Source organism: Polypterus senegalus, chromosome 3 (genome assembly GCF_016835505.1).
Source record: "Polypterus senegalus isolate Bchr_013 chromosome 3, ASM1683550v1, whole genome shotgun sequence".
NCBI classification, from domain to species: Eukaryota; Metazoa; Chordata; class Cladistia; order Polypteriformes; family Polypteridae; genus Polypterus; species Polypterus senegalus.
Window position 1 is genome coordinate 18,136,403 of NC_053156.1, and position 21,012 is coordinate 18,157,414.

A 21,012-nucleotide genomic window follows, 5' to 3' on the forward strand; every position below is an offset into this window, starting at 1 on the left:
TCGAATTCACGGCTCCTTTTCTAGTCGTCTCCATTCCCGAGAGTTCCACGGTCCGGGAAGAGCCACATGCGCTCCCTGGCGGCGCGACGTCTCCACTCCTTTGCACATTCCTCACTAGATTAAAAAGTTGCGCTCCCGCGTTCACTTCTGTTTTCACTGACGCCGCTGTCTCCTTGTATTGTATGCGTGTGATGGCCTGTAATTTAAGAGCTTCTTGAAAAGTAATCTGCTTTATCTACAAGCGCTATGAGCGCTACTGCCTCACAGAGGTGGCGGTGCGTGGGGGTGGTTGGGTGTGTGCGTGTCTTTTCTCGGGGGGTCATTCATGCGGGGTAGCACTTGAATATCTTTCAAGATTAAGAAAAAGCTATATAAATAAATAACCGTGCCTATACTCTGCCTCTCCTTTCTGGCACTGATTCAGATCGCTGGAACCTCATCGTGTGTCTGTCAGCGAGTCAGCAGTGAAAAGTGGAGACTGCAGTCCTCAGTGTAACAAGATCGGCGTACAAGGCGCTATAATCTTCTATAATGCGCTCCTAGAGCGGAAAACGCGAAAGACAATAAAGCAGATACTTGGATCGACTTGATTTTCCAGTTAGACCGACATTAAAATGAATTAACGCGCTCTGTATAAACACACTCTGGGAGAGACGCCGTGCGCCACAGATGGGCGGGCCACGCCTTGTCGTAGAGTTTAGGAAGCGACGCGATCGGGTCTGCCAAAGACTTTATTGTTGGGCTTCACGTGAAAGTCGCTATATATTATGAGCGGCCATAGATAATCGTTCAAATTTCCTATTTAGTGGATGGCACATTCCATAGATGCTAATTATTATAGCGCTTGCATTTCCATCTATCAATTTAAACCGTTCCTCTGTCTGTCTGTCTTTCCATGCAGACTTGATGATGGCTCTACATCTGCTTTCGATCAATTGGTTTGAGGAACTTAAGTGTTTTTATAGTTTGACTAAGCTGTTGTAAATATATAGACATAAAAAAGGCACTACAGGCTAGATAATTGTCACTTGGCTGCCGCCTTCATCCAAATCAGCTTACAACATCTGAAATAATATTGGCTTGACGTCTTTGGTTTTTCCTATTAGAGTTCATGCAGGTGAAGTACGAGTTTGTTCAGGGTCACACAGTGTCAGTGGCAGGATCTGAACCCACAACCTCTGGGTTTGAAGACCAAAGCCTTAAATACTATGCCAGAGAGAGAGAGAGAGACTGGTTGGTCGATCGATCGATCAATCAATCCGAAGGACACTATATATACACCAATAGTTGCACAGGTAGATCTAAACGGTACTATGATAGATAGATAGATAGATAGATAGATAGATAGATAGATAGATAGATAGATAGATAGATAGATAGATATGAAAGGCACTATATAATCGATAGATACTGGCTAATTGATTAATGGCTTCGCATACAATGGTCATTCTTTACATTATAACAGATAATGCGTGATAAATGTAAAAAAGTGTATCCCAATGGTGTGCAATGTGAAAGGAGCATTAATGAAAAAATCTTTTGGTTGTCCATCATGAAGGTCACAGAACGCATTTTAAATCTATTTCATTCCCTACAACTTTTTTGACGGTGCACATTACAGCATGTGCCGTTAAAATTGCCCGACTGACTTGCAAGGCGCTATATAGCGCGTGTTTAAACGTTTGATAGCAACTTTTAAAATAGGGTACTTGATAAAAAATACTCTGTGATGCAGTGATTGATCACCGTCCGTGTAAGTTCTTACAGTATAAAAGGCACTCCTGCATATCCAAAGACTTCATGCACTCAAGTTAACCGTGAAAGTTCGGAATATTTTCTGACAGGGCACGCACTGTGAAATGTGCTTCATAAAACGAGCAGTACCAATGAGTCCTGCGCAGAAGCCCCGAATGCTCCACCATCCAAAGCAGTCCATTACTCAGAACGCTCTGCCGGGCATGCCGTACGCCTTCACAGGTTTCCCCAGAGTTCACTGTCACTGGTCCCCCCAAGGAGGACAGCATGGCACCAGGGTACAAAACGCAGCCCTGCTCACTGAAAAGAGAGGACGTAAGAGCCTCGCATGATTAAACTAGGCAGCCCTGGGACTCGGTCGGAGTCAGCCTCCGCACTTTCCTACATTATGTAAGAGTGTGCAGAAAAAACAGATTTTGAGGCCCCACAAGAAGTCAGAACGAGAGACCTCGGCACAACGCTTCGACCAGCTTCCCCAGTCCTTGGCGTACATGCATGGCACAGATAGATAGATACAGCGATTAAAAAAAGAGAGAGAGAGAGAGAGGGAGAAACAGGAAGAAAAAAAGTGCAGTGAATCAGAGTGATAAAAAAGGAAGAGTGTAATTAAATAAAGCTGGCTTACACTGAATGCTGGCCGTCCCAGCCCAGGTGAAGGGGTCTAGCCCCCCAAAACAAGGACTTGATTTCCGCAGCATGCAGGCGCCCCGGTTCGTGACGTCATACAGCTGCCGAGGGGCTATCCCGAAGGCTTCCATACAGTCAAACATGGTCCAAGTTTGAAACAGTCACATAAATCGGTGAAAATAAAAAAAAAAGAAAAAAAACGCTCCCGTGAAAGTCCGCACCGGCAGTTCTTTGATCTTCTTCACTGATATCCTCGTACTGTCTTACGAAGTGGACTGACTTTCAAGCGCGGAGACTGGCGTTTGAAACGGGACGTGTAAAGAGCTCTGACTTGTCAGCTCTTTGAATTTCCGTCTCGCCCCCCCCCACCACCTCTCTCTCTCTCTCTCTTTTTCTCTCTCTCTATTAGATCCTGGTCTGTGCAGTAACAGACCTAAATAACAAGCTCGCACAGAATCAAATGCCTTCCAGCTAAACTGGAGTGAACCACTGACCTGTCAAACAAAGGGGGGGAAATCCACCATGCATACCAGGAGTTCAGCTGCTATTGATTGGCCAAGTCTAATTATCCCCCCCGCCCATTTTTTTTCTGTTCTTGATTCTTTCAACAGAAAGGCAAAAACACAATAGTAACAGCTTTTTGTTTTTCCTTTATTTGTTTTTCTTTCTTTTTTTTTCAAGTTGCTCGTCTCACTCACTCACATTCCATTTAGCCAACCCCGGAAACAAAAATATACAAATGATCACCAGTAACCGAGCCTAAACAACCCCAAGCGCACACAAACAAGCATTCATTGGGACTGAGTAACACAGGTTACCTGCATCCGAGGAGGTGTACACTCACACTTACACACACTCTCACATACACACACACACATTACAAGACGCGCTGCCACACTGAGTCACATGTGCAGAAACACGTGCGTGCGTCAAGGAGAAACATGTCCAAGATAAAGTATATGTTCTGTATATTCTGTTATGTACACATAAACACACACACACACACATGTATACTGTGTATATGGTACCTATCTAGAAGCTCAAGTTTTTCAGATGGGCTTCTATGGAGAACGTCGCTCCTCCATGCAGAAGCATTACAGGTGATGGGTGCCAGGACTTTTCTTTCTAAATTATTTTTTCCTTTCATTTCATCTGGACATTAAACTGGGTGACACTCGAATCTGTTTCTGTGTTTCCTTTCACGCCTTGTAACTAAAATTATTTCAATAAGGGCCACCATACTGGAGCATTGGTGCCCACCAGCTTTACAAACCATTAGTCAGTTAGGCACCTGGCAAGTGAACTGAGCCAGTGAGGGTCACCCAGTGATTCATGGGGTAGTACTAAATCTGCAGCCTCATATATATATATATATATATATATATATATAGGGTGGTCCAGATCTAATTATGACATTTTCATTACGCTATAACTTATTAAGTGTATTACATAGAAAATCACCCAAAAAATCCTGGACCATCAAGAAGTGTGCGACCTGACAACATGAAGAATCGTCTTCATGCCGAGCTGGAACCATCACCACATAAATCAAAGTCATCCAGACAATCTGGGTCTGCATAATTAAATGTGTACCACCCTATATATATAATAATAATAATAATAATAATAATAATAATTAATTTTATTTATATAGTGCCTTTCCCATGCTCAAGGCACTTACAGAATATAAGAAAGAACGGCTGGGTATACAGTATATAGCTATATATATATATATATATATATATATATATATATATATATATATATATATATATATATATATATATATATATATATATATATATATTTGCAGCTGGAGATCCACAATGGAAGAAAATGAATCACGTATCATAAAGTAGTTTTAAGCTTTGTGAATCTCCAGCTGCAAATATGCAAACCGGATCACAGACCTTTGCTTGCATATATATATAGCAGAGGTAGAGCTGCTGCCTCACAGTTAGGAGACCAGGGTTCGCTTTCCGGGTCCTCCCTGCATGGAGTTTGCATGTTTTCCCCGTGTCTGCATGGGTTTCCTCCCACAGTCCAAAGACATCCTGGTTTGATGAATTGGCGATCCTAAATTGTGCTTGGTGTGTGTGTGTGTGTATGCCCTGCAGTGGGCTGGCACCCTGCCCAGGATTTGTTTCTGCCTTGCGCCCTGTGTTGGCTGGGATTGGCTCCAGCAGATCCCCGTGACCCTGTATTAGGATAGAGTGGGTTGGACAATGACTGACTCATTGTCCAACCCACTCTATCCTAATACAGGGTCACAGGGATCTGCTGGAGCCAATCTATATATATATATATATTCAAGGCATTCGTAGTCTGAATCCCAATCTGATTGTATGGGTGGTTACCTACCAGGTAACGCTTGTGGTTGGTCAGCAAGTCGGCTAACGTCCGCCGCGGTGCCCTCTTTCAGTTGCAAGAAGCAGATCATAGAATGGTTGAAATAGTTTTTACTGCCAAATAATGCAACAGAGTACGCGACACGTGTTTCGCCCTAATTCTGGGCTCATCAGGCGTACACAATCACTGCACTCCCTCTCGGGAATCGAACCTCAGGCATCAGCGGCAAAGCCTCTAACGTTGCGCCACAGCGTGTGGCTCGTTTATTTGACAGTATGTAGATCGGGGTAATTACATTCAAGGCATTTGTAGTCTGAATCACAATCTGACTGTATGGGTGGTTACCTACCAGGTAACGCTTGTGGTTGGTCAGCAAGTCGGCTAACGTCTTAGGTACTGTATATATATATATATATATATATATATATATATATATAGTAGACCCCCACAAAGTCACAAATTTTTCCTTAGAACTAACTAATAATTGTTAACAGAAACCATAAATATCCTCTGCAATTTTTTGATGGCTTTTTTTGTGGCTATACTGTGCTGTAGAGAGAACACACAGCAACCATCGAGGAAAATACAGCTTGGGATGGTGAAAGTAGCCAATCCAAGATCGTTATTCAGTTCTCCTTGCTGCTGATTGGTTGCTTCCCTGTGACGCATCTCCGGCAGATGCGGCCCAGCATTCCCATATCATAACAGTTTACCGCGTGTGGCTATCTCGAGTGTTTCGCGGAGTGTTCTGTTCTTCTTAAAGCCCTAAGATGTCCCCAAATGCCCTGCACCTTCTAAGGGTTCTGGCAATGAATCTAAAGAAGAAAACAACACTCCAGGAGAAGGGTGAACTACTGGATTTGCTCTGGGAACTAAAAAGTTACGCCGCGACTTCCCATCAGAATGTTCCTCAAACCTATCAAGAAAAGCCAGCATGAAACCCCACCAGAAGAAGACCCGTCAGAAGATACGACTCCTCCTGAAGAAGAGGTGCCACCTGTGAAGCTGTATATCTGCTCCTACGCTGTGCAGTCATTATCTTCTTTACATACCTTCATGTTTTGGGGGCATATTTAGGGTTTAAACTATAAAAATAGACAATTATAGGCATTTTTTTGACCACATCCAAAATTCACGTTTTTTTACAATTCACGACTGCTCTAGGAACATAACCCCCACGAATTTCAGGGGTCGTCTGTTTATATATACCGTATTGTAATTTCTAGCCCATGTTACACACACATGCACACCAGAGGGTCACCTTCCAGGTTTGTGTTAAAGTAAGTAGTTCCACCTCCGGGACGAGAGGGGGCGCTGCGACTAACGGTCCTGTCTCTTTCTTCCCTGGAGGTATGCCCCCTTTGAGGGCAATGAAGTGTGGGATAGCCTCGCCCCTTTGGAGATCGTTCCCAGAGGGTGGCATCTCATGTACGTGTCGACCCGGCCTCTGTGCTGATCCAAGCCCAGAAACGACATCTGAGCTTGATTTCCATTAATTTTCTGATTTTTTTTTTTTTTTTTCCCCAATTTAAACATTTTGCTCAAGTTGGCACCCCAAGTAAGCTGCGTTGGCTTTGACCACCACCCATCACACCTTCCATTCATTTGTTCATCCATGAAGCCCAGCATCTGGGTGGTGAAAACTCCAACTGATGGGAAGTTGGCACATGTTACAAAAAGGCGGTATATGGAACACGAAACGTGAAAAGGACCATCAGGTTACACGCAGGTGGCTCCCACTGCAATGCTCGTCACCCACATGCATGACATTATGAGACGGGGTGGCAAATGTGTTTCTGTGTATTCTCTTTTTGGAACTCGAGAGGTGATATAGCGCCTTTCACCACACGCACACTCTTTCAGCGCTATATATATATTTTTTTGTAGTGCCATATTTACTGTATGTGCCAATCCAGCATGAGGCAAGTAAAGTGACATGTCCAAGGTGACCCCGGATCAGGAACGAAAACCGATCAATTCCAGTCTAATTTGTCATCAAACTTCAAGTCGAGACGCTCTACCGCCTCCGTCAAGGACAGGAAGGGGTCACCGCTGTGTATGGGGACAATGACACTTCTCTTCAGGAAAGCAGAAGGACGATAACTCGCTCTGAAAGGAACCTTGTCAGTATTGCTTTTTATCTTCATCCGTCCATCACTTTTCCAAATCAGTTTGATTCATCTGTAGGGCGTTAGTGGAAGGGAGGGGGGGGGGACCCCCGTAGCAACATGAGTCATGGGGTGTCACTTGACACGTTGGCACACCATAGGACACCCAGAAAAACCCGGAAGAGCAAGGACTCAAGACTGGGATTTGAAACCAGTCTCCCCTTACTGGTATCGTGTGTCCAGGTGAACATACAGGTTTATAATTTGATCTGATATAGCGCCTTTCACATACGCCTCGAAGCTCAATCTCATTAGATCACATCTGACTCATGCAATTCACTTTATTCCCATCCTTATACTGTATGTTAATAAATGAGGGGAGTGGTGGTGGGGCTATACGTTGCCATTGTCATGATATAGCGCCTTTCAAAGTACAGTGTATACGGGCTTACATTCTGGCATGGATAGTACATAGCAGCTTTCCATTCAAGCATTAAGAAAGAAAGTTCATAGACGTCTGTTACAGAAGTTAGTGTTTAAATGCACGGCGAGTGTGTAAGCTTTAATCTGAGGAGTCTGCCTGATATAGCGCCTTTCATTGAAGCCCTGTCCCGTAACTCGATTGCTGTACTTTGCTTCTACAGGGTTATGCATTGCTGGTTTCTTGGGGGAATGGATGGGGGGGGGGTGCTTTAGAATTGATTCCATATAGCGCCTTTCATCATCAGTATGGTGGGTTAAGGATTTAAAACTGCATTGATTTGTAGTCACAGATGATTACTTCCTTCCACTGGGTCTTCTGTACGTGAATGGAGGTGTCAGTTCAGGTAAAGGGGGGTCATCTATTAGAAAATTAAGAGTGAGGAGTCTGAGAAATTCGTTCCTGCATTTATCTCTAGTAGGATTGACTACTGCAGTGCGGCGTACACTGGATGTTCAAACTGTTCCTTAAACAGCGGCCAGTTAATCCAAAATGCGGCTGCAAGAATTATTACAAAAACAAGAAAATACGAACACATAACCCCAGTCCTCAAGTCCTTACACTGGCTCCCAGTTAAGTTTAGGGCAGATTTCAAAATCTTTAACATATAAAGCATTAAATGGCCGAGGTCCGGCTTACTTGTCTGAACTTATCATGACTTACAAACCTGAGCGCACATTAAGATCTCAAGATGCCGGTCTGCTTAGGATTGTGAGGATTAATAAAATAACAGTGGGAGGTCGAGCTTTTAGTTACAGGACCCCCTAAACTGTGGAGTGGTCTGCCTGCTTCTATTAGAGATGCCCCTTCAGTTTCAGCTTTCAAATCCCGGCTGTAGACTCACGACTTCAGTTCAGCACACCCTGACTAGAGCTGCTGATTAACTGTGCAGACTGCATCTCTGTTGTCAGCCATTAGCACTAAAACATAAGGAATATGAGAGTTAGAATTTGATATTAACCCTCCTCACCTGTTCTGTTTCTCTTCTCGGTACTCAAATGTGGCACTTGGTGCCCACTGCCCACCTGCCAAGTTGTTTTTCCTGCCTAAGGTTAAGTAATCTCTTATGGAGAATTGCAGGAATCGTTGGGTAGAGGGGTCCTTTCAGCTGTGGAATGGCCAATAAGGGGAGGTGGCTTGATGGCCGAGGTCTCCAGGACTCTCTGAACAAATCCAAATCGTATTCTGGGATATCATCTATTGTTGAATTCTGCTCTGTACTTGTAGCATTTCTATTGTTCTATTGTATTGTATTGAGGATGACTTGTGTTCTGTTCTGTGTATTGTATTGTATTGACCCCCTGCTTTTTTGGAAAAGGTCTCTCTTTGAACTGCCTTTCCCCAGGATTTCTTCCATTTTTTTCCTGTAAAAGGATTTTTCCTTATCTTCTTAGAGAGTCAAGGTTTTGTCAAAAGTCAGGGCCTATTAAAGTCCATTGCAGCCCTCCTTGAGTGATTTGGGGCCATACAAGAAATAAATGGTATTGTATTGTATTGTATTGGATATAGCGCCTTTCATTGGGATCATGCATGTACTATACTAGGGGGCTGTGTCATATTTAAGCCTCAGCTGGCAAAGTTCTTTCACAAATGTGTTTTAAAGGCAGCGAAGGCGAGGAGAATAAAGAGTCAAATTCTAGCGCTGACTTTGATATAGCGCTTTTCATTGGGATTGGATGAACTGTGTTATGTCTGCATTACATTGAATCTGTTTTCATTATTGACATTTTTTTCTGCAGTGTGCTGGCACCCTGCCCGGGGTTTGTTTCCTGCCTTGCACCCTGTGTTTGCTGGGATTGGCTCCAGCAGACCCCCGTGACCCTGTGTTAGGATATAGCAGGTTGGATAACGGATGGATGGAAAGGCTGCAGTGTATATCAAAGATTGGACAGGAAGAGGGAGGGGGGTCGTTTAAGGGGAGGGGGATATTGTCAGGCCGTGGGGTTTGGCTTTAAATGTTAACGCTAATCTAATATAGCGCCTTTCCCTGATGATCATCCATGTCAAACTATATTACATTTAGGCCGTGGCTGATTTGTTTGATTTCACGTCAGCTGTTTTTTTAAAAGGCGGTGAAGGTGAGGAGTGCAGGGGCTTCTGTCACTGACTTTGATATAGCGCCTTGCATTAGTCTCATAGATGACATTAAAATTTGATTATTCTTTTGATTGTATGACCATGGATGACAGTCCGACACTGCCCTCATATAACGCCTTTCACTGTATTAAGGAATGACATTAGATGTTGGCCGGAGCCAATTCATTTCTTTCACACAGTTGGCTTTACTTGAAGTGCATGTGAGAAGAGTAAGGGGGCTTCTCTTTTAGCTGTGAGATTTGATGTAGCGCCTTTCACCGAGATCACCGATGCACTACATTATTAGACAATATTACATTTAGGCCAAAGCTGATTCATTTTGTTCCCTGAAGTTTTTTCAAATCAAGGTGAGAGTAATGAGAGCAGGGGCTCGTGTTTTAGCAGGAATATATGATATAGTGCCTTTTATATTGAAAAAGATGATCCACTGTGGCAACCCCTAATGGGATCAGCCGAAAGAAAAAGAAGAAGATATGATATAGCGCCTTTCACTTTGGTCTCCGATTCACTATATTATTATACACTATTACATTTAGGCCATAGCTGATTAATTTACTTAGTTATTTTAACGTACGCGGCTCTGAGCAGATGAGGGGATTCTATCTTAGCAGTGACATCTGATATAGCGCCTTGCACTTTGATCACGGATGCTCTGTATTATTAGTCAATGTTACATTTAGGTAATGGTGGATTCATTATCTTTCAAGTCAATTGTTTTAAAGGGAGTGAATGTGAGGAGATGAGGGTCTTCTATTCTAGCAGTGACATCTGATTATAGCGCCTTGCACTGGGATCATAGATGCACTCCACTACAAGTCTACATTACATTCAAATCGGATCATTTTTGGTTTGTAGGTTCGTGTGCATGTCTGTGGATGACTCGTGGTTTATATTTTAACACTGATGTGATATAGCGCCTTTCACCGTGGTCACAGATGCACTGTTACGTTACACGTGGGCCGTAGCTGACTCACTTCATTCACCCAGATGCTTTAATGTTAAGTGACTGTGAGGAGATGAGGGGCTTCTATTCTAGCAGTGGCATCTGATTATAGCGCCTTACACTTTGATCACAGGTGCTTGATATTATTAGATAATGTTACATTTCGGTCACAGCGGATTCACTTCTTTCACATCGGTTGTTTTAATTGAAGTGAATGTGAGGAGATGCGGGGCTTCTATTCTAGCAGGGACATTTCATATAGCGCCTTTCACCGAGATCACCAATGCACTGCATTATTAGACAATATTACATTTAGGCCAAAGCTGATTCATTGTATTCCCTCGATTTTTTTTTAAATCAAGGTGAGAGTAACGAGAGTAGGGGCCTATGTATTAGCAGTGAAATATGATATAGCGCCTTTCACTTTGATCACCGATGCACTGTTATGTTACATGTAGGCCATAGCTGACTCACTTCATTCACCCAGGTGTTTTAATGTTAAGTGACTGTGAGGAGATGCGGGGCTTCTCTTTTAGCAGTGACCTGTGATATAGCGCCTTTCCCCGTGCCCATGGGTGCTCTGTATTATTAGACCCTATTACATGTCTAGGCCACGGCTGACTCTCTTCTTTCACCCAGGTGTTTTAATGTGACTGTGAGGTGATGAGGGTCTTCTGTTTTAGCAGTGACACGTGATATAGCACCTTGCACTGGGGTCAGAGATGCACTTTGCTACAAGTCTACTTGACCTTAAAATTGGATTATTTTTGGTTAGTAGGTTTGTGTCTATGACTGTGAATGGGTGGGGATAGGGGGGAGTTTATATTTTAACACTGATGTAATATAGCGCCTTTCACCGTGGCCATGGGTGCTCAGTATTATTAGACCCTGTCGTAGGTGACTCACTTCTTTCACCCAGGTGTTGTTTTAATGTTAAGTGACTGTGAGGAGAGGAGGGTTTTCTGTTTTAGCAGTGACCTGTGATATAGCGCCTTTCCCCATGGCCACGGGTGCTCAGTATTATTAGACCACATTACGTTTGTAGCCCGTGACTGATTCGCTTCTTTCAAATTTCGTTGCTTAAAGGGCAGTGAATGTGAGCGGTCCCATCTTTGATATAGCGCCTTTCAGTAGGGTTGTAGGTTTTGCTAAGTCCACAGCCAGAGCATGTGGGGTTGTATTCTGATATAGCGCCTTTCACTGCGATCGCATGCGCCTTCGTTTTACCTGACTGGTTCTTTTCCTTTGTGATTGATTGGGTGATCAGCTGATGGTGGTGATGGTGGTGGTGATGGTGGGGGGGTGATTGTCATACAGTTGCACTTTCCAATGAAGCCCCCCCACCACCAATCCTCCACTGAAAGTCCCCCCCCTCAACCGAGACGCACTCTGTCCCCCCCCCACTTAAAAATGGTGGTGGCGGCTGTCTGTGAGGGTGAACTCCCCAACCCCCGAACCGCCTGCTGCCCTGCGGTCTCTGCTTTCAGCCGCCTTCCCCCTTCCCCCACTGCAGTGGTCTCACCCTGTCAGTTTCTTTAAAGACATCATTTCCTGTCAATCTGTGCTGCTGGCTCCAGCTCTCAGTAAACACGAGAGGCCCGGCCCCCCCCTGCCCACCCCAAGTCCTCTGTTTACCCGGGCACTTTTTCCAAATTCTCTTCACTTTGACTGACTCTGCACCACATACCACCAGTACTGCCCCCCACCCCTGGCCCCCCAAGTCTCTTTTATAAGCACCCTCAACTCCCTTAAATTTAGCTGGCCTATTATCCCAGTGCCAACCCCCCCATCCAAATCCACACTCCAAAATTAGTTTTATGAGACGGGGGCTCCTCAGGACTGAATACCCCAACTTTCCCTTTGGATCCGCCACAACCCCCATGCAGTGTTAAAATTGAAGCCAGTTGCTCATTCCAAGATATATAATACTCCATTGACCCCCCCCACACACACACCCCGCGCGCCTCGAGCAGGAGGGCTGAACTCTTTTCGAAAGCCCCCCAGGGCCGCCTAACCTTCCTCTGAACTGGACCCACTTGCATCTCGGCTGTAACGCTGAGCCCACTGATATTATTTCATGCCGGGGTCTCGCTCTCTCTCTCTCGTTCGCTCGCGTCTCCACACCTTGAGACAATTAAGGCCAAAGAAAATAGAAAGGGGGGGGTCGGTGGCGGGAGAGTGGGGGTTACAGCATCGGCAGGAAAAGGGAGGGCCCCCGTCTGGCTGCTCACTCACTCTGTTCGGAGTTTTTAAACCTCCCAGAACCCTCCAGCCATCCAACTCCTGAAACTGAAGCTGCCAACACTGCGCTGGCATCAGTCAGCAACAGTCAGATACCCGCTAGGCCGAAAAGAAATCACCATGGGTAAACAGACACAGCTGGCATTGTGGGCACATAGACATTGGGTATTTGTTGGGGCAACATCAGGACTGAGTTTGAAAGGGCACAGAAACACCAGATGGCATTGTGGAGACTAGCAGGCATTAGTGGCATGTGTATGGAGACTGGTGGCACCGTGGAGAGTATAGAGGCACATGTGGCATTGTGAATGGTATAGAGGCTCATGTGAGACTGTAAAGGGTATAGAGAGTTAGGTGCCAATGTGAACAGTACAGAGACTCAGGTGGCATCGCGAATGGTAGAGACACTCAGGTGGCAGTAGGAACAGAATAGAGACTCAAGTGGCATTGCAAAGACCCACAGACATGAATGCCATTGTGGGCAAGGTATATAGAGGCTGGTGGCATTGTGGGAGGTATAAATACTCAGGTGGCATATGGAGGGTATAGAGGCTCATGTGAGATTGTAAAGGGAATAGAGACTTAGGTGCCAGTGTGAACAGTATAGAGACTCAGGTGGCATGGTGAATGGTATAAACATTCAGGTGACAGTAGGAACAGAATAGAGATTCAAGTGGCATTGCAAAGACATGAGTGCCATTGTTGTCAAGGTATAAACAGACTGATGGCATTGAAAAAGGTATAAAGACTCAGGTGGCATTGTGAAGGGTACACAGGCTCACGTGGCACTGTAAGCTCACATACATGCAATATTGTTGGGGGCACATAGAGACTGGTAATGATATAAAGTGTTCAAAAACACAAAGTGTCATTTTGAAGGCACGCAGACATGAGTGCCATTGTTGGCAAGGTATATGGGGACTAGTGGCCTTATGGGAGGTATAAAGGCTAGCGTGGCACTTTCAAGAGTATTAATACTCAGATGGCTCTGTGAAGGGTATAAACACTTGAGTGGCACTGTGAAGGGTATTAGCAGTCAGGTGACATTGTGGGCACATGGACTAGTGGTAATGGTAAGGGCATAGAGAAACTGGTACTAATGTAACTACCATAGAGGTCCACCATGGCATTGTGGAAACATGCAGACAGAAGTACCACTGCTGTGAAGGCATAGAGAGAATACTGGCACTTTGGGGTTTATAGAGATCTAGGTGGCATTGTGAAGGGTATAGTGACATTGTGGGCAAAAAGACACATGGTTGGAGGCACATAGAGACTGATAGGGATTTGGAGAGCAAATACAAACAAGGTGGCATTCTGGAGGCATGCAGACATAACATTGCTGTGTAGAGACCAGTGGCATAAAAAAACTCAAGGGACATCATGGGCACACAGATATTGTGTACACTCAGGGACAAATAGAAACTGAAAGTAATATGGCAGGAATGGGGACACAAGGTGGCATTGTTGAGACATGTAGACATGAATGGAATTGTTGTGAAGGCATACAAGGATCATTTACATTATGGTTAGTGCAGAGGCTCAGGTGACATTTTGAGGGCATGTAGTGACAAATGATATTGTTAGGTGGCACATTAGTTCAAGATATTGTTGAGCAAAAGTGCTCAGGTAGCACTTTGAGGTCACCATGAGATACAGTATGTGACATCATTGGGTATACAGAGACTGTGGGCATTGTGGATGGCACAGAGATACAAGGTGTCACCATGGGGACAAATAGACAGGAGTTTGACTTTGAAGATGTACAGGTTACATTATGGTGCCTGCCAAGACTTGGGTTGGCACTGTTGGAGGCACAAACTGACTAGTGACATTGAGTTGGCACAGAGACACAAAGAGTATTCTTACAGGGCACGTTAAAATCAATGCACAAGTGGAATTGTGAAGGGCAAGCAGAAATATGTGCCATCATTGTGTAGGGGGAACATGGTGGCACCATGGATGGACACACAGGGCACATCCTTTCCACTGGTACAGTGATGACTGACATGATGGTGACGAATATGGATTTGCAAGTGGCATTGTTTTTGAAGACCTGGAAACACAGGTGGCACTGTGGGTATATTTAGACATTGAGTAGCATTGATGGATGCTTATACTGACCCTTGGCACTGTGAGGGCACACATACACATATGGTATTATTGGGGGGCATATTGAAACCAGGGTTTCGTTAATACACAGATGAAATTGTGGGGGTCTTCCAGATATATGTGATATCACTGGGCTAGAGAGACAGGTGGCACTATGGAGAGTACAGTTGGCAATGGATGGATACAAAGACATGGATGGCATTGTTCTGTATAGGGATAAACTGCATTGTGGCAGGTCCATAGGGTGGAAGTGATTTGTAGGTGGGATTATTTTGGGTTTGAAGACAAAGGTGGAACTGTGGGCATATTCAGATATGGGTGGCATTGTTGTGAATGCATACAGAGAATGATGACATATTAGGGGGCACTAGGACACTGGCAACATTATGGGAGTGCACAGAAATGAGTGGCATTATTGGGAGGACAGAGGGTGGGCATCCTAGGGCCATTTTAGGGAGCATGGAGACTCGGATAGCAATGTGGGTACTCCTAAGCATTTAGAGATCAGTACCATTGTAACTGGGGTGCCATTCAAACTAAAAGCACCCTGCTTCCACATAGCAACCCTTTTGATTCTACGTAGCGCCTTTCATGGTTCTCTTCAATAGCGTTAGGCCATTGTGAGTGTGAAGTTCCTTTCATTTATTTTCCATTTACTGGCTGGGTGCCCGTGTCCCATGTCCACCTGTCTACCCCAGTCTGGACAGGCTGGCTGACACTGAGATCTTAAATTATCAATCACTTGAGCACCTGTTTGGAGACAGATAGCAAAATGGCATGATGATGGCACTCTAGGGGGCATGAATAGACCAAGGAGACATTGGCATTATTTTGTGGCCTGAAGAACAAGAGGAGTCACTGGCAGCATAATGAGGAGGAGCACAAGAGTGGAAGATGAGCCTGGGTGGCATTATGGTGGGAAGAAAGGTGAGCAGTTGGTCGTCTATTTTAAAAATATGGGGTGACACAACAAAAGAGTGGATGGGGTGGCATTTTCATCTAAGTTTAGATGGCATGATCACATTGTCAAGAAACACGTGGCTGGCAATAGTATTTTCTCCTAGTGTAGTGGCATGATGGGCTGACGTTGGCACCGTTACCCTCTAAAGTAGCAAAATGGGATGGCATGATGAAAACAATTAGTGGCATTTTCATTAGGCCACATGGTCACACCATGGGTGCAAAAGGTGTGTCCTAGAGGCAAGTGCCATTCTGCATGAGTGCAGGTGGCATGACTGGGTGACACAAATGAAAGCTGGTAAACTGAAGATAAGGGGGCACTTCTTGTGGTGAATGATGACTAACTAAATGACGCCAATGCTCATGTTTATCTATGTGCGTTTTAATTTAGCAGGTGCCCTCTCTGCCTTAGCCCTTCATCTTGCCGTATTTTTACTTATAATGCCCACCTGAAATCTTACCAGCCTGTGCCACCTGGAGACAGTGGGCATCAGCAATTCTGCACATTTGCTCGGATGATGAAAGAGACTCTGTCGAGAATTGTCAGCCATGTGGTGCTGAGCACTTGGAGTGAGCACAAAGCAGGAAGTGCCAGTTGGCGCTGTGACGGTGACAACAACCTGAGCTTGCTGACGCTCTGTGGCGCAACGTGGGCAGCGGCAGGAACTCATGATCTCATTCAAGTGACTTCCTTTTACTCTGCCATAGAGCTACCAGCTTTGTGATGCCGCCCCCTCTCTACCCCCACATCCTGCTGCTGCTCTTTCATATATGACCAGTCAGTATGCCCGCATTAAAATGGGCATGTGCTTATCAACTGGTCAAACCAGAAACATACCACAAAGCACCCACAAATCAGGACAAGGCTACCCAACAGTTTGGAGCCCTCTTAGTCGATGATGAAGTCTGCAGGTGCCCCGCCCAGTCGCACCTCACTCGTCATCCTGCCCGCCTCCCGCCATTCCTCTAACTCAGGTCGGCACGTGTGCCCCTGGCTGACTTCCATCTTGCTCCATCGTCTTCAGATGATCGCTTCTCTCTGCCACTCTGACTCATCACTCTCGTAATCTCGTAACCCCTTCCTGCTGTCAAGTGCGGGTGAAAGAATGCCAAGGGAGGCGGGCCACCAAAGTATGTCACCAAGGGCAAAGCAGAGGCACAGGGATGCCGGCAAAATCAGAGAGAGAAGGTTGAAGGTTGAAAAGTCACGTGATCAGATCTGTAACTAAAATCGACAAATGATAAGGGGGTGATCCCCCTTGGAGATGGGCACATTTGTGACACTAACAATTGCATCTGAACTAGACAAGCAGGGAGGGAGAGGCCTTAGGAATGGGTGGGGTGGGGGAACTCATAGGGGGGAGTAACAGTGCCCCCTCAGGGCATGGCACCCTTAGGCTGGTGCCTAGAAATGGGCCTGAAACTGAAATAAATGGTGAAAAAAAGCAAAGTGTAATCATCAGGAAAAGAATGAGGAAGGTGGAATGGGCAGAAGGACTGGGAGGAAGGAATCTGAGAGATTTAGAGGGACTGGGAAATCGACCTGGAAAGGTAAGATTAGGCAAAAAAAAAAAGGAATAGGTGTCAGGGCTGTCTTAACTTATGGGCACAATGGGCACCAGCCAGGGGGGCCCCCAGGGACATTGGAGCCCACGATGTTTCTGATGCCTGTGTATGTTTCTGTTTTGCTATCAAAACAGGGTCCCCAGTGCACTACTTTGCTGTTAAGACGGCCCTGCTAGGTGTAATGAGGATGGGAAAAGTTAATAAGAGCCAGCCTGAAAAATTAGGATTGCGAGGAAACAGATTTTGAAAAACAGAGCGGGAAGAGAAATTGGTAGAGAAAGTAGGACTGGGAAAAGTGAGGATCTGAAAGTAATGGTGGGAACTCAGTGGCACTGGAAAAGGGGTTCAGAAATAAAGAAAATTAGGATGGAAAAAAAATGGGATATTAGGGGAAAAGCACATAGAAAACCCAGTGTGACTAGGAACTGGTAGTGAAAGCTGGACTGGAAAAGGCAAGTATCTGAAAAGGACTGGAAAAAAGTAATGGTGAGACCCCAGCAGCACTGGAAAGGGGGCTCTGAAATAAAGAAATTGAAAAAAGTGTGGAGTAAGTTAGAATGAGAAAAAATTGGAATTAGCCAGGATGAAAAAAATGGGATGTTGGGGGGCAAAGCACATGGACTAGGAACTGGTAGTGAAAGTTGGACTGGAAAAGGTAAGGATCTTAAAAAAAAATCTGGGAAAAAAAGGACTGGAAAATTGATTTGGAATGGGAAAATTAGAAAAAAAAAATACTGGAGTAAGGTGGTTCTGGAAAAATGTAGAATGAGCCAGGCTGAAAGAACTTGTAATGGTACAGAAAAGGCTATGAAAATCATGGTATGAATGTAGGGCTGGGAACGATGAGGTGAGGAACCAAAAGAACTGGGGAAAAAATGGGAAGTTTTTTTAGAGAAACTAGAAAATGGGCTTGGACAGGTAAGATTATAAGAATAAGTAGTAGGAGTGACTGAAATAGAAAAAAGGATGGAATGAAGCAGACTGAAAAATGGGATTTTGTGAGGAAAGGGTAAGGAAGTGGAGGAGAAAGATGAACTGGTAGAGGAGGCAGGACCAGGAAAGCAAAGGATGAGAATTGGACTTGAAAAATGGAATGGTGGGCTCTCAGAGCGACCGGTAAAGGGGCTAAGAAATGAAACCGAAAAACGTATTAGAGTAATTTATACAGAAGTGTAACATGGAATGAGCAAGGCTGGAAAAGGAGATTTTGAGGGAAAAGCATATGGAAAAAACAGTGGGAAGAGAAACTGGTAGAAAATGAAGGACTGGAAAATGTAAGGAGATCTGAAAGGGACTGGGAAAAAGAAATGGTGGGATCTCAGGGGGGTTGGAAAAAGGGCTTGGAACAGGGAAAATAGAAAAAGTGTTGGGATAAGCAATGTGAAAAAAAGTTAGAATGGACCAGTCTGAAAAATGAGAATTTGAAAAAGTTTGAATGGAAAGAGAGAAATGGTACTGGTAAAGAATATAAAACTAGGAAAGAAAAGATAAGGAATCAGAAAGTGACTGGTAAAAAAAGGAATGGTGGGATATTCGAGGGATTGGAAAATGGACTTGGGAAGATAAGATGAGAAAATAAACTCTCAGAGGAACTGGTGCATACAGATTTGGGAAAGTTCAGGCTGAAAAAATGGGATTTTCAAGAGGAAACGGGTATGGAAACATGGTATGGAGAAAGAGGAGAGATGCTGATAGAGAAAGTAGGATTGGGAAAGGTAAAGACCTGAAAGGGACTTGGAACAGAGGGAACAGTGGAATCTCCTGAGAGAGACTGGAGAATTGGCACAGACAGAGATGGTTTGAAAAAAAGTACTAAAAGTAACTGGCATGAAGAAGGTTGTGGATGGTGCCAGTCTGAAAACATGGGATGTTAAGGAAAAGGGTACGGAAAACAAAGATGGAAAAGTGAACCAGTAAAGACAGTAGGAATAGGATAGATATGGGTCCAAAAGGGACAGGGAAAAATGGAAAAGTGGGATGTCAGGAACAAAAAGTACAGGAGTAACTGGCACCGGAAAAGATGGAAAGATCCAGGCAGAAAAAAATGGGATGTTGAGTGAAAAGAATAGGGAAAATAAAGTGGCTTCCTCAGTTTTTCGGAATGATCCTTGAAGACCAAGGAATCCGTTAGTTACGTCTAATTTTTATTCCAATGTTGAGACCTGGAAAAAAGCAGGTTGAAGTAGAAAAATGACAAAAATATGCATTGGAAAAATAAGGCATGGACCAAATGGGAGGCAAAGCCAAGAAGCCAAGGGTGAGATGGGAAGGAGAACTTAAAGTGAGGTGCCGCCTCAGGCCGAGCAGCCATTCCTTGTGAAAAGTTTTCTTGGGCTTATATAGGAAAAAAATGACGGACAGAGTTCATGGAAAAAGGAGTTGATGATGAGCAAATAGTGGGAAGAGAATGAGATGTTGGCGTGAGTAGAAAATGCATGAAAATAATGTAAAGAAGAGAAAGAGAAATGGATTATGGGATGAAAAGGAAAGGAAAACCGTATGGATGCTGGGTGCAAAGAAAAGTGTCAAACAGAAGAATTTGAGAACAGAGGAGGAATAACAAGAGGATTAAGAGATGGAAAAAGAAAAACCAGACCAGGAGGAAAAAAAGAAGAAGAAGAAGAAGAACCAAGAAGAATTAGGGAAGGAGTGATGGGCAGAGCCATCCATGAAACGCGCGGAGAGCCGAGTTGGAAAGTAAATAACTGCGATGGCACAATGGCTACCTTGTAGTGGTGGCTGGTGTCCCGCGACACGTTACCCCATTGATGGCTTCCGTTTTCACTCCAGAAATATTCCCCCACCTTCTGTTTTTTGTTTTTTCTTTTCCAAATCGAAACTCGTTTTTCCACAGTTTGCCCAGAGATTTTACAATTCTCCGAAGTCGAAGTGGATAAATGGCACTTTTTGTGTTTCCAGGGATATTTTTTTAGGCTCTACATTATTAACACTTTCAGTCAGTCAGTCATTTTACAACCCGCTATATCCTAACACAGGGTCACGGGGGTCTGCTGGAGCCAATCCCAGCAAACACAGGGTGCAAGGCAGGAACAAAGCCCGGGCATGGCGCCACCCCACCGCAGGGCAAACACACATACCAAGCACACACTAGGAACAATTTAGGATCGCCAATGCACCTAACTGGCATGTCTTTGGACTGTGGGAGGAAACCCACGCAGACACGGGGAGAACATGCAAACTCCACGAAGGGAGGACCCAGAAAGCGAACCCGGGTCTCTTTACTGCAAAGCAGCAGCACAACTCCTGGTCCAGGTTTTGGTTTGGTCACGTCTGGAACAAAGCAACTCTCCATTATTTGCCAAGTCAGTACAGGTGATTTAAAATGGACCAGCCGAGGTGGGCACATCTCACTCCCTCACTTCAGATCACTACATTGGGTTCCTGTAGTGCCAGACATGAAGTTCAGATCCTTGACGAATGCCTACAAGTGTGGTCAATGGGCATAGGGAGACACGTGTGAGGTCCTCTGCTCCTTCTCTATCACTCAGGTCTGCTATAGTGAATGGCACCTGGTGATGGGTGGCATCAGATCTCAACCCAGACTCTTTTCATGTGTTACCCCCTATTTGGTGAGCTGAGCTGCCTGCCTCCAGTTGAAATTAGGGAAATCCCTCCATGTGTTTAGGAAGCGTTTGAAGACCCCCTTAGTTGGTGAATTTCCAACCACACTGATATTAGCTGTAACTGGGGAATTGTAACAAGCTGGCATTTTGCTTTTCACTTGTGATGGTCCATTTTGTCCCCTGGTCTTG

General features: G+C 44.7%; 1 protein-coding gene across 2 annotated transcripts in view; it reads right to left on the reverse strand.

The window, feature by feature from the left end:
• Window positions 1-21,012, reverse strand: part of rarga (retinoic acid receptor gamma a) — a 176,414-nt gene that overhangs the window by 74,608 nt on the left and 80,794 nt on the right. Inside the window, exon 1 of one of the 2 annotated variants that reach the window (XM_039746719.1) lies at window positions 2,381-3,706. The exons of the other annotated variant lie outside the window; for it this stretch is intronic. Coding sequence (XP_039602653.1) covers window positions 2,381-2,525 — 145 coding nt within the window. The 5' untranslated portion in view covers window positions 2,526-3,706. Of the gene's footprint in view, window positions 1-2,380; window positions 3,707-21,012 lie in introns of those variants that run through there. 2 annotated transcript variants of the gene reach the window in all.